Genomic DNA, 17,126 nt, shown 5'->3' on the forward strand with positions numbered 1-17,126 from the left:
CAGCCCTGTTTGCACCTCATGCTGTAATTTACTTCCGTTTTTCCAGTGCTCACTAGTTTTGTTCTGATTTCTGATTTTTAGTGCAAAATATGGCAACTGACAAGTATAAAATTATAACATTGTGGTGGTGGCAGAGGTGGGGGACAAAGGCAGGGGTCCGAATGGGCCAAGGGTACAAACCCCAGTTAGGAAAGAAGTGGTCGGGGACGTGACGACTGCACAGAGACCTCCGCCCAGGGGCTGTGATGTGTGCCTGGGACACTGCTGAGAGAGCAGGTCTTCACAGCTCTCAGCGCAAGAAATGATAAAAATTGAAACTACATTAGTGACAGAGGTCACCTAATTGATTCTGGTGATGATTTTGCCCTAGATACCAATATAGAATCATAATGTTGTACACCTGAAACCAATATAATATTGTATGCCAATTATACCTCAATTAAATATTGGAGAAAAATTGTCAAATATTTACCCAAATAAATTATTTTAATACAGTAAAGGAACTTTCTAAATGGATATGCTTTAAACAAGCATCCAAGGGGATGTGAAGTCCTGCACAGAGAATATGATCTGATATTTTAATAACTGTGTATGGTGTCAGATGGGTGCAAGATTTATTGGTATAATCTAATCACTTGGATGTACACCTGAAACTAATAGAACATTTTATATCAACTGGTACTAAAACATTTTTTAAATGATTAAAAAAACAAGCATCTTAGATTTCACCAATGGAGTCATAAATTAGCCTATTAGAAATAATTTGGTATTTGGATAAATGTCTTCATAGAAAAATTAACAACTCTACTGTTGTCCTAATGAGGTGACCAGAGGTGACCATGATGACCAATGTTTAGAGACCTTCAGTGCTGCTCACAGGGTGCTAACAGTCTGTGGGGACGTGTTCTCCAGGCTGGGCTGTCATTAATTCAAACCCTGCTGACAATTATTTTGTCCCAATCTAGGCTCACAGGGCTTGTGACATCATGAACATAGTTCCCTCTTGTCTCCACCCTTGCATGACTCAGACATGGGCCCTTTGAGAGTGGGCCTTGGGTAGTTGAAATTCATTCCTTTAATCATTGAGTCATTGGATGAACAATTTCTCTATCCTGAAAATGGTGGACACAAGGCAAAAGGACACATATGATATCACCATTGCTACATCCTGGGGTCTCTGCCAGTGGTGGGTGATCCCATCACTGCAATGGTTCTGAGGTTCACAAGAAGAGACCCCTCATGTGCTTTCACTGGGCACCAAGTCATGCTTTCCCATCGGCACCCAGACCCACCACACAGAACTTATGACTAACAACAAAAAGTGAGTTTAGGAGAAGGTTTATATGCCCTTTATTCAACTAAAAACATTGGTTTTCCATCCATGGTTTTATGTACAATTTCCACCAATATTCATCACCACTGGATTTTAAATCGAAATTACTGAGGTGGATTTTATATAAAATTACATACCTCTAATTTCCGTGCACAGTAGGGTAACTGATGACTAATTTATAAACTCTTTGTAAACATTCTTTAAAAGCAATTTGAAATTTTTACTCACTCTGGGGCTTTCACCATGTTTGCCTTTTTTTATGATATTTAAATGTCATGAATAAGGTCACTGAGCAAGACCTCTGCTAACCTGTGATTGTGAAATTGACAATAGAGTCCTACAAGTAAATTACTGCTCACAGTATGTGGAGAATTTTGATTTCAAGTAAGCGGAAATGTTGACAAAGGTTTACACACATCACCCACTTAGAATGCACAGAAGCTTCCTTTGCATAAACCTCCCCAGCCTCAGAGAGATGAGCCCCTCCTTCTTCCTCAGTGTTGTGGGATCAAGAGGAGAAGTGTTCTGGCTCCCAGGGAGGAATCACATAAGAGGAAAGAACCTGAACTTGCACAGAAAGGGACATCCCTCCACGGGGGCCAGTCACTGTGCTGAACTTGATTCTGATCTGAGAGGAGTTTATAAAAGGGTCACAACTTCAGACCTGACCAATGAAGAGCCAAGAAATCCATGAACAGACTCACACTGAGGAGACTGAGGAGAGCTCAAGGGAGCCCAGAGACGATGAGGAGACCACATGAGGGGTTGGGTGGTGTGGCCCTAAGTCAGAGGTCAGTGGACAGAGCACTGGGAAGTCAGGTGCTGTCTCTGATCAGCTTTGGTGACCTCACCACACACGATGTGTTTCTGACTGGGCAACAGGGGGCATTCAGGGTTCCTAAGGGTCTGCGGTGATCAGTGCTAGGACCAGCCTCCTGGCACTGCCTGTGCCCTCTGCTCAGGGCTCACAGCTGTGACCTCCTCACCCTCTGGGTCACACAGCCCCACCCCTATTCACCCCCTTTCCATCCTCAGGCAGAGGGACCTGACATGGGCCCAGGGACGGATAAAATAGTGGGGGCTTCTCATTATCATATGTGGGCCCTCCCCTCTCTCAGAGTATGAAGAGGGAAGGGAGAGATTTCGAAGGAGCTCTGCTTAACTGCGGGGCCACTGAAGGCAGAGCTTGGTGATGATCTCCACCATTTTCTTGTACTCTTTCCTCCTCGCTTTCATCGCTGGCTACACAAGTGCCTGGGAAGATGTTCAGAAAGACACATGGGGACATGCTTCCTCCTTTTGTCTCTCGATCCAGAATCACCATCTCTATGTTTGACCTTTTTCAGGGTCCTGGGTACAGTCCATACTGTGCCTCAGAATCTGAAGCTCTGGAACCCAAGGGCTACTGTATTCTGCACTGGAAGCAGTTACACCATCACAAGTGAATGTGATCTGGTACCAACAGCCCCTAAATGCCTTATCTATAGTAACAGCAAGTTTCTCTCAGAGGTGCCTCACTGATTCTCTGGCTCTGAGACTGGCAACTGGGCATTCCTGACGAGCACTGTCTCCAGTCTGCAGATGAGGCTGCTTATTATTGCTCAATATGGGACAATGGTCTCAGTGCTGACACACTGTTTCAGGCCTGCGGCTAAGTGAGACAACACCTACTATCCCCTGAAATGAGGTTTTCCTGGACAGACACCACTACTCTGATAAAACAGGTGCCTCTTCTGCATTTGATCAAAAACTGAGGTCCAAGACCCACTTCAGAAATCTTTGTCTGGAAACCCCGTGCACATTCTTTAAAACTTACCTCACCCCCCACACCTGTCCATTGTAGCAACACATAATGTGATTCTCTCAAATTGAGCATAAATTCCTGGAAAGCAAGGGGCAGGCTGTCTGGGTGACTGAGTCCATGATGACAGAACCAGGGACACAGAATCCAGCTCTGAGTCAGGTCGCATCAGGAGTGTTTGTGTTCTGTTACCAATGGCTCCCAGGAGTCATCTATTATGATTGATTCTTCGGCTCACATTTGGCAATTCAGTCTCTTTGACCCTCAGTTGGCTCAGGCCTGAGGACAAGGATGTGACAGCAAGGTGACAGCAGACTCAGTGCTCACACAGAGCTCCAGGCCTGTGGGGAATTGAGACCAAACCCCTTAGCAAGAGGGAGAAAGATACCCCAGCAGCTGTTTCGGCTCAGCCTATGACTTCCGCTTCTGCTGCTATTGTGTCCACCCTGCACCAGGTTCATCGGGAGAACCACCTAGAAGTGAAGTCTCCTCCTCTCCCTTCTGTCCTCAAAGTCACTCACAGCTGCTCATTTTTAGAATAAGGGTCTCAAAGACAATAGAAAGTCCATGTCCCCATCAGCCAGGGAGTCTGAGTCTGTTTGAAGCTCAGGGACTGAGGTTGGATTGGGGATCCAACTGAGGTCATCAGACCTGAACACTCACTGGGAAATCGCTGGTCTTCATCACGAATCATTTCCCTATGCTAGAAGGTTCCAGAGCTTTGTCATCCTCTCATTAGTCCTCAGTATGAATGTCTCATCTTTTTGCTCATGCAGAAATTTCTTCTGTGACTGCTGCACTCACACCTGAATATCTCAGGGTGTATCATACATTCAGGTTTTCAGAAAAGACTCACTGTCCACTCCCATCAATGCTAACATCTAACTATTAATTTCTTCTTTAATTGCATTGTCTTATACATACAAAAATTAAGTTTAATGATATTGGAGTTAAAGGCACATTGCCCTTTCCTGGTTTTCGTGGAAATGTCCTCCTCCTCAACTCATGAGCTAAGATGCTGGTTGTAGGACTAAGTCATAGGTGTGTGGAGAATGTGTGAATGACTGTATTATAAACATATGTTTCTATTTTTATTTTATTCTTAATTAAATTTATTGGGGTGACATTGGCCAATAAGATTATATAGGTTTCAAGTGTACAATCTTATATAATCTGTATATTACATTATGCCCCCTCCACTCAATGTCAGTTCTTCCGTCTCCATATATTTGACCCTTTCACCCTTTACTACCTCTACCCCCTTCCCTCTGGTAACCGCCACACTGTTGTCTGTGTCTATGAGGGTTTCTTTTCCTATTTTATTTATTTTTTTGATTTTAGTTTTATATCCTACATAGGATTAGTTTTAAATTTGGTCCAAGAGTCTTTTAGGAACTATTGAGACAATATCATATTGTCTGTTGAGCTATTAATATGATTTATAATATTAAAAGGTTTATAAGTAAGGAATCTAACTTGGGTAACTTTAATAAACCACATATGGTAATGGTGTATTCATTTATTTATCTGATATGGGAATCTGTTAATATTTTATTTATAAATTTGCATTAATATTTCATGTTATTGGTCTATAATTTTCCTTTTTTGTATTTTATCTGTCAGGTGTGGTATCACTGTCACACTTGCTTTCTATGATAATTGGAAATTTGTCATTCTTCTCAATGTTTGGATAATATTGTGTATATAATACATGAACAAATTTAAACCATCTGATCTCTGAAGGTTTCTTAGTGCTCCCTGTGAAATTAGCTGTATTTTATACTTTTTTCCATGGGTTATTTCCATAATAATGCTTTCTATTTTTTAAAGGAAATTGATCTATTAATTCATTGTTTTCTAATATATTCAATTGTTATATTTCTAGGAAGATTGGTGTTTTATCTATTTTTAAAATAGGTTAACATTTAGATTTTTCCCTTCTAAATTTTTTCCACCTTTATTTGTATATTATTGAATTATCCACTTTTATTTGAAAGTAGCAAGAGGTTGTTCTATTCTGTCATTTAAGAACATGATTTCAATGTGCCGATTAGATATATAGTTTGTCTACTGTCTCCCTCATTCAGTTACATTTATTATGAGTGAGAGATGTTGTCTTATTTGTCGTTTTCTTTCCATGTACCTGGCCAAACTCTCAATGTCTCCCTCTTGATTGTTTTTCTCTTTACCAGATGGCAAATATTCTACCACCATGTCATCAAATAAGTATAAAGACATGAATATTCATAAGCCAACATAGTCCCACTCTAGCTGGGATCTGAAAGCATTTCCTCTACTCACCTGCATTTGAACCAAAATTCAGTGACACCCAGACAGCAGCCTGCAATGAAGTCTCCTGTCACAGAGGCTCCATATGGGCCCAAGGAAGACCCCTGTCCTCCCCCTGGGGCCACACCAGTGGCAGCACCAGGGACAGAATACCTGGCATCATATTAGAAAATTTTAATCTAATACTAAAATTCAAACTCAAAGGTTGGAATAGGGAGGGTATCATATAAAGGACCTGGAGTTGTGTGGGTTAGGGTGTGAATATTTTGTCATCAGTTAGTCCCCAAGGTCCCAGAGATTTGAGGAGTCACAGTAAGTTTAACCCTATATTTTGATACTTATCTGGATAAGAGACTATAAGACTTTACTCCTCAGCCCCGATCCTAGGCCTCACTTCCACCCCTGGTCCTGCTCTTATTTAAATGCAGGCTCTAGAATGATCACTTGTGGGCAGGTAACTGCGGGGAGAAGACTTCACTCAGTGTGGCCAGGTCCCACACCGGTGGCAGAGACTCCTGCATAGTCCTCAGGCTTCTTCAGACCTTATGGTTTCTGAATCCATCAATTCACTGTCCAAGATGTCAACACAGAGCTCTAGGAACCAAAACTTGCCTTATTAAAGCCTCCTCACTCCTCATCCCCTCCAGACTCCAGGGAGGTTGTGCTCACTCACCAAAGACATCACTGGGAGCCTCAGTTTTCTTGAGGAACCAGACTAGGTCAGGGTTCTACAAAGGACAGACCTCTCAGCTCTTTTAAAAAGGGGTGGGGGTTACAGTGGGAAGCCCAATTTTTGAGGGTACAGACAAGAAACTTGATGCACAGATAAATGGCCCCCTAAGCCTTTTTAGACGACAACAACTGCTCTAATCTGACACTCAAGACAGCTTTATTATGGGACTTCCTCATCCTGTTGTGGACATGTTGGCCTTAATTAACACAGAACAAAAAAAGTTCTAAAATGCCAGGCAGTGTCAATGCGTGTGTGAAGGTCAATGCCCAGTTTCTGCATGTTCATCCACTGGAACAACTTTTGTTTTTTGGTTTCTTTGTTGTTATTTTTGTGTGTGTGTGTGTTTTTGTGTGTGTGACAGAGACAGAGAGAAGAACAGACAGGGACAGACAGACAGGACAGGAGAGAGATGAGAGGCATCAATTGTTCATTGCGGCACCTTAGTTGTTTGATGGCTTTCTCATATGTGACTTGATTGGGGAGCTACAGCAGACCGAGTGGCTCCCTGCTCAAGCCAGTGACCTTAGGCTCAGCTGGTGAGCCTTGCTCAAACCAGGTGAGCCCATGCTCAAGCTGGTGCCCTCAGAGTTTCAAACCTGGGTCCTCCGCATCCCAATCCAATGCTTTAACTACTATGTTACTGCCTGGTCAGGCAGAACCACTTTTAATCGTGTGTTGCTATTTGGGGATCACTTTGACAATTCTCTTAAGTCATTTTTTCATTCTAATTCTACTGTGACTAGTGCAGGGAAGTGAAGACCTAAATGGAGGTGATGAAGAATGAATGAAAACACAGAGACATAGATAGCGTTTGGCCAGGTGGGACACTGTGCTTGGATAGAGACACAATGACACTGAGCCTGGAAAACCCGTCCGTCACTTGCCAGGTCACTCAAGGACAAGCAGGGCCCTTGCCCTGCTCTCAGCTGCATGTAGGCCAGACACATTCAGAGGCAGTGGCTCTCTACACAATTTTCTTTTTATTTTGTATTTTTCTGAAATGAGAAGCTGGGAGGCAGAGAGACAGACTCCCGCATGCATCTGACTGGGATCCACCGGCATGCCCACTAGGGGGCGATGCTCTGCCCATCTCAGGTGTTGCACCGTTGCAACCAGAGCCATTCTAATGCCTGAGTCGAAGGCCATGAAGCCATGCTCAGTACCCGGGCCAACTTGCTCCAATGGGGCCTTGGCTGTGGGAGGGGAAGAGAGAGACAGAGAGAAAGAAGAGGGAAAGTGGTAGAGAAGCAAATGGGTGCTTCTACTTTGTGCCCTGGCCGGGGTTCAAACTCGGGAATTCTACATGTCTGGCCAACACTCTACCACTGATCAAACCGGCCAGGGCTCTACACAATTTTCTGATTAACTCCAAATACTACATCATTACATGCTTCTCAAACTGGAATGTGCACAGCCCAGGCCTGGGCCAGTCTGCTACAAAACAGCACAATATCTGTGCACAGCTTCCTGGAGCATCAGGCTTCCTATCAGATTTGGAAGAACAAATTCAGTGAGTAACAATAATCCTGTTCCTTCCCTCCAAAAACATGAGAGATAAGACAAGAAAGAGTGGGGGAGGGAAGGACTCCCAGAGATACAGTCCAGTCTCCGAAGTGTCACCAGGTGGGCTGGATGGGCCGACCCTCAGCAAGGGTGGTAGCCTCAGTTCTTGTTTCCCAAACAAACCTGGCAGCTCTGAGAGCTCAATGGTTGTTTTGGAATCAATAGTTTTTGAGGTCCATGGAGGTGGCATCCAACCTCTTCATTTGAACCTCATTGAGGGAACATAGAAGTCGTGGTCTTCCTGCTCTATATAACATGTGGGGAGTGTGGCTTCTCCACGCATCCTTGACCCTTAAGTGGTGAATACTGACCCCATGGCTGAGTGATACCTGCAGGTCAGTAGTTCAGAGCATCGGAATTGCCTGGTCCACACATTGGCTTTTCCACTTAAGAACCAGAGAGCTTGGGCCATTGAAGATAAGCATCTCAGCGTCTCCATCTGATGGGCTAGACTGAGAAATAAATAAAAAAAAAAAAACTTCAGGTGAAGCTGATGTGTGTGTTGTATGAGTTAAGGTAAGAAAGTGTGCAGCACTGACGGAATTTGAAGATGCCTTGCTCACCCTAGATCCGCACCTGTGACGTGGTTCCCACCACCTTCTGCCTGTTTCAGGTCCCTGGCTCCCACAAACAGGGTAGCATGCGCATGCGCAGTACATGTCCCTTCGGCTGGCCTTGGGGCTGGGCCCACTACAGACCACCTGTTTGGCCTCCAGGGAAGAAGGAGCCCACCCCATCCCCCAAATCGCTCTCAGGCAGCAGCTGCAAATGGGAGACAGCCCACAGTGGGACCTGGGGCTTCTTCAGAACCAGGGCTCATGAGTCTCTCCCGTGAGGACACAATTGTTGTCCCTCCAGTCACTCCATGGAAGGCAGCCAGGTTTCCTCTGTACTAACCCTCAGGGCAGTGAGGACCTGGGTGGGTTCGCGGTCGCACTGGGATAGATACAGTGTCCACCCGAGAGACTGCGCTCAGAGCTGTGCCTCCCGGTCCCCGACCAGCTCCGCCCAGACCCCTGGCTGCCCGCGCCTGCGCACTTCTCACCGTTACCGCAGCCTGCGGAGCTGAGCCCGGCCCTCAAACCTCCATAGTCTCCTGGTCAGAGGGAGCCAACGACCCCACATGGCTCCAAGGCAGCATCTGCAAATGAGCATCAGTGTGTCACCATGAGGATGTGTGGCCTTACAGGCTCCCAGGTCCTCCAGTGGAGGACACCGCGCCCGTGTCTCCACCTGAAAAGCAGTTCGTTCTCCTCTACTTTCCGTGGACAGATGCGCATTGGGTAGTTTAGGTCTGTGCCTGAGGAGCTGCCTGGTCCATAGAGTCTGCTCCCGTATCCAACCGTCCCTGCTGTCTGGCTTCTCCAACGTCTGCGGCTTCTAGATCCCTGGCTGCGGGAAACGGTACCAAACGCGCATGCGCTGTATGAACCGTTAACGGCTGAGGCACGTGGGCCTCAATGCGTGGAGCTGAGGGATCCAGACAACCCGCGGGGCGGCAAGGTGGGGAGAGCCCATCCCCCTCAAATTGCTCCCGGGCTGCAACGGTCACTGGAAGGTGGTCAGTCCCCATGTGGACTTGATACATGGTGAAACCCGAGGCTTTTCCAGCAACCAGGGCTCCCGATTTTCTCTTAGGGAAGGTTCTCAGGCCACCCTGCCTGGCATCTTCCCAGCGTTGCGTGGAGGCTCCTCCAGGCCTGCATTTTTTTAAATTATTTTTTTAATATTTTTCTGAAGCTAGAAATGGGGAGGCAGTCAGACAGACTGTGTGCAGGGGGCTCGCCCCACCCTCCCCAGGTGTGTACCCTCTGCAGACAGAAACCCAGGCACAGCACAATAATTCTGGAAACTCAGAGAAAATGCAAACTATGAGCCAACCTGGCATAAATACACAAATTGACCAAGAAATCATTACATCGTAAGCAAAGAAATGAATTGCTTTTATAAAGTTAATGTGTACAAATAGAATTGTGGTATTTGAAACTAGAAACTTCATTACCAGTCAACTCCCATTCATTAATGAAGGATGGTTTTGTGATGATGGAGGGATTTCAGGCAACATGCAGATATCAGAAAGGTGAGCCTAAAGTGCACTTGTACAGGTGGGGTAAGTGGTCCACTGACAGTGGATGGCAAGTAGCTTTCTCTCACCACATCATCCAGGCTCCTAAGAGAAGTCACAGAGCACATGTCCCATGTCCCTCTTCTCACTGAAGTCACAGGGTCACCATCACACGCAGATGGTGATAGCAAGTTTCTTATTCCCTGTAAACTTACAGCTCTCTACTACCTTTGGAATGTGGGGCTGCTTAGAAGATGAAGAGGAAAAGATAAGGTGTCTGACAGGCTATAGCCCCCTCCCCCAGCTCTGATTCTGGCTTCTTCTCCGCAGCCCTGGTTATCATCTTGCTGTCTATACAGCCGCCTACATAGCTTTCAAAAAGCCAAGAAACTGGCCTTCAGCAAGCATACTTTTGCAAGTGAAACAGCTTTAGCTGAAATTGCCTAGCCTTGTAACGGACTCTAAAAATATCTTCTGTTGAAGGGGCAGAGTGTGTGAACAGGAGGGGGGAGCAGGGTGGTCGGGTGGGCTTACTTGATTCTGAGAACAAGTCGGTCTTTGGGAGACAGTACTCAGGTGTGCAGGCCCCTAGCAGAGTGCTTTTATTTACTGCCTCCCCTGCCCCCACTTTCCCCTGTCCTGCCTCTGGGATGCAGCTTGCAACAAGGCCATGTCATGTGTAGAGCTGAAGATTCACTCTGAAGGCTTAACTCTGAAGATTCACTCTATAGAAGCAGATGGAATGTTCCTTCTGAGCTGGTCCTTGTCAAGCAGAAAGCCCCATCTTGACATCTGCCTGGGCTCCAGATAGTCCGTATAAAATGCTCACTAATTCTGCAGACCCTGCAGTCACTAAAGCAGTGGAACTACCTCCTCCAGAGCTGGCACCCTTTGTGAAACTGGTAGGTGGTTACTGCCCAGCTGCCAGGATCAAGGGCCCCAGACACCGCAAGGTCTGTCTCTGTGCACACCTCCAATGTCACCTTGTCAGGTCCAAAGGATCAGAACAAAGCTGCATTACATTTTCTCTTGGAGGTGTTTCATAAGTGATGATTTAGTTTAGGGGTTTTGTGTTTGTTTTGCTTTGCTTGCCTGACCTATTTTGAAGGCAGCTTTTCTTCTAGTGATGTCTCAGTTATTGCCATGCTTTCTTCCAGCTGCTGGTGTTGCCCGGGTAGCTATTTCTCTAAAAACAAAAAGAAAAAGAAACCTGCAGAATCATTTCTCTCTTTTATGTTCTGCATCAGAAAACTGCCTGCCAGGAGGTCCTTGAGGCGTTGGGTGAACAGGCACTTGGCCGCTGCCTAGTGTCGGACCTTCGAGTTTAATGAGATACAGAACCAGGGACCACTTCCAACCCTGAGATTCCAGTCTGGAGCCTTCTGCTCCTGCTCCAGGTCCCTGTGACCCAGACAGACCCACCCCCGTGCTCCTAGCCCACTTCTGCCTGTCCATTTCTGCCTGTGCTGGTGACTCTGCTGTCACTTCTGTCCCCATTTCCTGAGTTGAGAGGCTTGTTATGAGACCTGAGGGTTTAAGGAAGGCCTCATAGGTAAGTAACATCAACCCGTTCATGACAGAAACCATCCAAGAGAAGACGGTGGAGGGAGAATTATGCTGTTTGAGGTTTACAGAGGCCCATAGGTGACCATGACTCACCACGTACCTGGTTCCAGTCCTCAGACCAGCATGTGTGCACAGCCTGGCGAACTTCCCTGATAACATTCAGTCTCCTTTTACTTGGTGATATGACATCCAGGCAGGCCCTGCTGACTTGAAGTGTGAGGAGAGAGACACGGTCCTTGAGCTCAGGGCTGAGGTCTCATCAGCTGTGCCCACCCACCCAGGGTCCCGGGCGAGTCCCAGATGCCTGTGGTTCCAACCAGCAGCTGCTTCCTCTAAGATATAAACTCCTGAAGATTTCTTTCTTCTAACTGGGTCATTTTACTTCTTCATATGTTAATTAGGAACAATGTGTTTTAAACCACTTCTCTAATATAGAAGTGCGGGAGGGGAGTACATTATCACTGTAAGTGAGAACAGAGAACACTCTGTATCCCATAGAGCATGCGTGCTTTTAGACATGAGAACATCATTCCAGGAGACATGCACAGAATGTTCAAGCTGGCACAGAGCTCTGAGCTAGAACAGCAAAAGCAAAAATTCTAGAAAATCGTTTGAACTTTATCAAGGTTTAAATCATGTGCTCTTTGAGAGACAATATTAACAGAATGGTAACTGAGCCACAGACTGTTTGCAAATCATATATCTGAAAAAAAACTGTCAGGTAAGGCACCACTGATGAAGTTATTTCAAAAGATGCTCCACCAAAGATGATATACAGATGACCAGTAAGTGCATGGAAGAATGTTCAGCCTCAGAAGATCTCAGTGAAATGCAGGTTGAAACTGCAATGAAAAGGCACTACATCTCTTGAGAATGGCTGAAGTTAACAGGACCGACCATGCCAAGTGCCGACAAAGACGTGGCACAGTTAGATCCTAGTGTCCTTCTGGTTGGGGTGAAAATGATTAGAACACTTTTTTTTTTTTAATAAATTTTTATTAATGGTAATGGGATGACATTAATAAATCAGGGTACATATATTCAAAGAAAACATGTCTAGGTTATTTTGTCATTAAATTATGTTGCATACCCCTCGCCCAAAGTCAGATTGTCCTCCGCCACCCTCTATTTAGTTCTCTGTGCCCCTTCCCCTCCCCCTAAATCTCTCCCTCCCTCCCTCCCATGTCCTCCCTCCCCCACCCCTGGTAACCACCACACTCTTGTCCATGTCTCTTAGTCTCGTTTTTATGTTCCACCAATGTATGGAATCATGTAGTTCTTGTTTTTTTCTGATTTACTTATTTCACTCCGTATAATGTTATCAAGATCCCACCATTTTGCTGTAAATGATCTGATGTCATCATTTCTTATGGCTGAGTAGTATTCCATAGTGTATATGTGCCACATCTTCTTTATCCAGTCTTCTCTTGAAGGGCTTTTTGGTTGTTTCCATGTCTTGGCCACTGTGAACAGTGCTGCAATGAACATGGGGCTACATGTGTCTTTACGTATCAATGTTTCTGAGGTTTTGGGGTATATACCCAGTAGAGGGATTGCTGGGTCATAAGGTAGTTCTATTTGCAGTTTTTTGAGGAACCACCATACTTTCCTCCATAATGGTTGTACTACTTTACAGTCCCACCAACAGTGGATGAGAGTTCCCTTTTCTCCGCAGCCTCTCCAACATTTGCTATTACCCGTCTTGTTGATAATAGCTAATCTAACAGGGGTGAGGTGGTATCTCATTGTAGTTTTGATTTGCATTTCTCTAATAATTAATGAAGCTGAGCATCTTTTCATATATCTGTTGGCCATTTGTATCTCTTCCTGGGAGAAGTGTCTGTTCATGTCCTCTTCCCATTTTTTATTGGATTGTTTGTTTGTTTGTTGTTGAGTTTTATGAGTTCTTTGTAAATTTTGGATATTAGGCCCTTATCTGAGCTGTTGTTTGAAAATATCATTTCCCATTTAGTTGGCTGTCTGTTTATTTTGATATCAGTTTCTCTTGCTGAGAAAAAACTTTTTATTCTGATGTAGTCCCTCCCATTCATTTATCTTTGCCTTCACTTCTCTTGCCATTGGAGTCAAGTTCATAAAATGTTCTTTAAAACCCAGGTCCATGAGTTGAGTACCTATGTCTTCTTCTATGTACTTTATTGTTTCAGGTCTTATATTTAGGTCTTTGATCCATTTTGAATTAATTTTAGTACATGGGGACAGGCTGTAGTCGAGTTTCATTCTTTTGCATGTGGCTTTCCAGTTTTCCCAACACCATTTGTTGAAGAGGCTTTCTTTTCTCCATTGTGTGTTGTTGGCCCCTTTATCAAAGATTATTTGACCATATATATGTGGTTTTATTTCTGGGCTTTCTATTCTAGAACACTTTAAAGAATGGTTCTGTACTTTCTAAAACATTAAACATATACTTGTTAGCATGTCCCACTATTGTATATCACAAAGAAATGTACACATACTGTATGTGCTTACGATGGGTCCCCCACGAATATTGACAGCAACTTTATTTATAACAGCCAGTTATTGGAAATGACCCCCATGTCTCTCGGTAGGCAATAGTTTAAATAAACTGTGCTATATCCACAGAGTGGGTACTTTTAGCGATTAATGACTTATGGATATATGATACAGTGTGGATTAAGTTTTTAAAATGCCAGATAAAATTTAAAGACAAACATTGAATACCATATGGTTTCAATTTTATACAATTCTGAAAGATGCAATTACATGCATGTGGGGGAAAGGCAGAGCAATGCTTGCCTGGAAAATGCTGAGGGGGGTAGAAGAGAAAAGAAATATTCAAATTTATATTCAAAGAATATAAATACACTTTTTTTTTTTTTGTATTTTTCTGAAGCTAGAAACGGGGAGAGACAGTCAGACAGACTCCCGCATGCGCCCAACCGGGATCCACCCAACACACCCACCAGGGGGCGACGCTCTGCCCACCAGGGGGCGATGCTCTGCCCCTCCGGGGCGTCGCTCTCTTGTGACCAGAGCCACTCTAGTGCCTGGGGCAGAGGCCAAGGAGCCATCCCCAGCGCCCGGGCCATCTTTGCTCCAATGGAGCCTCGGCTGCAGGAGGGGAAGATAGAGACAGAGAGGAAGGAGAGGGGGAGGGGTGGAGAAGCAGATGGGCGCTTCTCCTGTGTGCCCTGGCTGGGAATCGAACCTGGGACTTCTACACACCAGGCCGACGCTCTACCACTGAGCCAACCGGCCAGGGCGTATAAATACACTTTTGAAGTTGATAAATGTATTTATTATCTTGATATTTTTGGTGATTTCACAGGTTTATATAAATGCCAAAATTTATCAAATGGTTCACCATTGGTTGCCTATCAAGTATACGTCCATAAACGGTCATATATATATATATCACAAATACTTATGAGAACAGAGAGGTTTTTTGCCACCTGGACCCTTGCTGACTTGTCTAGTCAATCCATTGATCTGACACCACAATGATCAGTCCATAACCTTTGCCTCCACAAAGCTCAGTATTTAATGTGTCTGAGTATTTACACACTCTGCTACCTCTTCTAAGAAGTAGACTCATTTTCTCAAAATGTATGCTTTGTGTGCTGTGCAGTAAGACTCCACTGTGCAATGTGAGCCCTGATCACCAGTCTCCTCCATGTGGTCCCTGTTGAAATGGAAGCTCAAGGTTTGCTCCGGGAGCCCTCTGCACTCTCAAGTGCCTACAGCTCTGGCCACATTTTTTGGTGTTTCTATTTTCCATCTCTTCCCTCTAGTATTCCAGAAAGCCCAACATTGGAAAATATTGTTCATTTATATTAGTAACGAGGTATAGCAAGTGTTGCATTCATGGATGTTTGTGGACTGACTGTGACTAGGTTTTAGGATAGTGTACCCCAAATCATTTCTATCCACAGATGAAGTTTGATCAGTGAGCAGCAGGGGGCGCTGTGGGTCCACCAGTGTCAGATGGTGGGTGCTTTGTACTGTGTAACCAATCCCCCAAGCTCCCCAGGGCCTTGTTGTCTGGGTTTGCTGATGGGGATTCTGTAGCTGGGTTCTCTCTGGGTGGGGCAGTCGCCTGCTCACTGATCTGTGTAAGGTCCCAGCAGCTGCTTCCTCCCTAGAATCTCCCAGGTGACAAATTCATTTTCACCCTTCTGATCCTCTGTCTACTGAACTAAGCTTGGTCTTTGCTGGTTCTCAGGGTGAAAAAAAGCTTACCATTAGAGGAAACAAATAGTGTGAACAGCTCCTCCTCCAATGGGGAAGATAAAAGAGGCCCAGCCCACCTGAGACCTATTCTGGGGCCACAGGGGCTGTGACACCATGGCTGGGTGTCTCCTTCTCCTCATGATCCTCTCCTACTGCACAGGTAGGGAGAGTCTGGAGGTGTCCAGGGTTGTCTACTAATCCTCTTTCAGCCTCATGTGCTTTAGATCCCTAAGTGGCTTACACGTTATGCCCATCCCAGACCCATGAGTGTCTGTGTCTGCAGATTCCCTGTCCCAGCCTGTGCTGACTCAGCCGCCCTCCCTCTCTGCATCTCCTGGAGCATCAGCCAGACTCTCCTGCACCCTGAGCAGTGGCTTCAGTGTTGGCGACTATGGTATAAACTGGCTCCAGCAGAGGCCAGGGAGCCCTCCCCGGTACCTTCTGTGGTTCAAGTCAGACTCAGATAAGATCCAGGGCCCCGGGGTCCCCAGCCGCTTCTCAGGATCCAAAGACACCTCGGCCAATGCGGGGCTCCTGCTCATCTCTGGGCTCCAGCCTGAGGACGAGGCGGACTATTACTGTGAGACCTGGCACAGTGGTGCTCCTCCCAGTGACACACACAGATGAGGAAGTGGGACATAAACATCAGCCTCCCCAGAGTCTTAGTTCACTACAAATGAACATTTACAAATAATTTCTAAATTATATAGGAAACTAATTCATGGTTTATGTAAGGTCTATTCTCAATTTTTTATTCCATGTTTTTGAATTCTTAGTAAAACAGGATTAATATCAACAGTAAACAATTTATTAAGGCACTGAAATTTTGCCTGTTATCTATATGTAATAAACCAGAGCACGCGGAACTGTTGTGTTTCTCTTGAAATAAGGAAACAGTATGTGTAAAAATTTTTTTCACAGTTCAGGGACCAAACTCAACAGGTGTATCGTCCTCCAGAGCCAGGACTTTTCCCTGTGAGAGGTCAGAGCAGTGACCTTCTCCTTCCTCCCAAGCGCCTGTCTGAGCACAGGCAGCGGAAGAGCTCTGAGTACCGTGGACAAGGCACCAAGATGTGAGGTCCCGGGTGGCGACTCCGGCCCGGGAGGACTTCCACCACAGAGCTGGGGCAACCTCTGCTGGGCACCTGAGCCTACTGTTCAATCAGGAGAGACTGTTACCAAGAGGGAAATTTGTGGCCTGAGCCCAAGAAATATTTTGGGGGCTCTCGATAGTGTGAGAATGCTCTACTGCTGCTGGGACAATGTGGAGCCCGCTCCAGGGAAGGGGGTGAGGTGGATCCATAGATGAGAAATTGTTACAGCCGACAGTACTCAGGGCCGTGGGACTCCCAACAGGGGGTTTCCTGAGCCCCGAAACCATGACTGTGTCCTGTCCTCACACCCTACTAGAGCTTCCCAACAATCCGGGGTGATGGTGGGGTGTGGGACTTCAGGAGCAGAGACTCCCCAGTGTCTGTCATTGCTCCTGTGAAGTTCTTGATGAGCCAGGGTCTGAGGTCACCTTCTCTTGAGCATGAACAGCAAACGCAGTGAGCACCCAGCTAGT

The 17,126-nt window shown here is 45.6% G+C and overlaps 1 long non-coding RNA gene and 1 gene segment (V, D, J or C); one reads left to right on the forward strand and one right to left on the reverse strand.

Moving 5' to 3' along the window:
* Positions 1–7,852: 7,852 nt before the first annotated feature.
* Positions 7,853–9,054, reverse strand: LOC136318231 (uncharacterized). The gene is made up of 3 exons (XR_010728033.1): positions 8,953–9,054; positions 8,765–8,860; positions 7,853–8,166 (listed from the first exon to the last, which is right to left on the reverse strand). It is a non-coding gene; the product is annotated as an uncharacterized lncRNA (long non-coding RNA).
* Positions 9,055–15,673: 6,619 nt separating this feature from the next.
* Positions 15,674–16,186, forward strand: LOC136318232 (immunoglobulin lambda variable 5-45-like). The segment is given in 2 exon segments: positions 15,674–15,719; positions 15,843–16,186. Coding segments are annotated over 2 exon segments (390 nt in total).
* Positions 16,187–17,126: the final 940 nt, after the last annotated feature.

This window comes from Saccopteryx bilineata, unplaced genomic scaffold (genome assembly GCF_036850765.1).
Source record: "Saccopteryx bilineata isolate mSacBil1 unplaced genomic scaffold, mSacBil1_pri_phased_curated manual_scaffold_17, whole genome shotgun sequence".
Lineage (NCBI taxonomy): Eukaryota > Metazoa > Chordata > Mammalia > Chiroptera > Emballonuridae > Saccopteryx > Saccopteryx bilineata.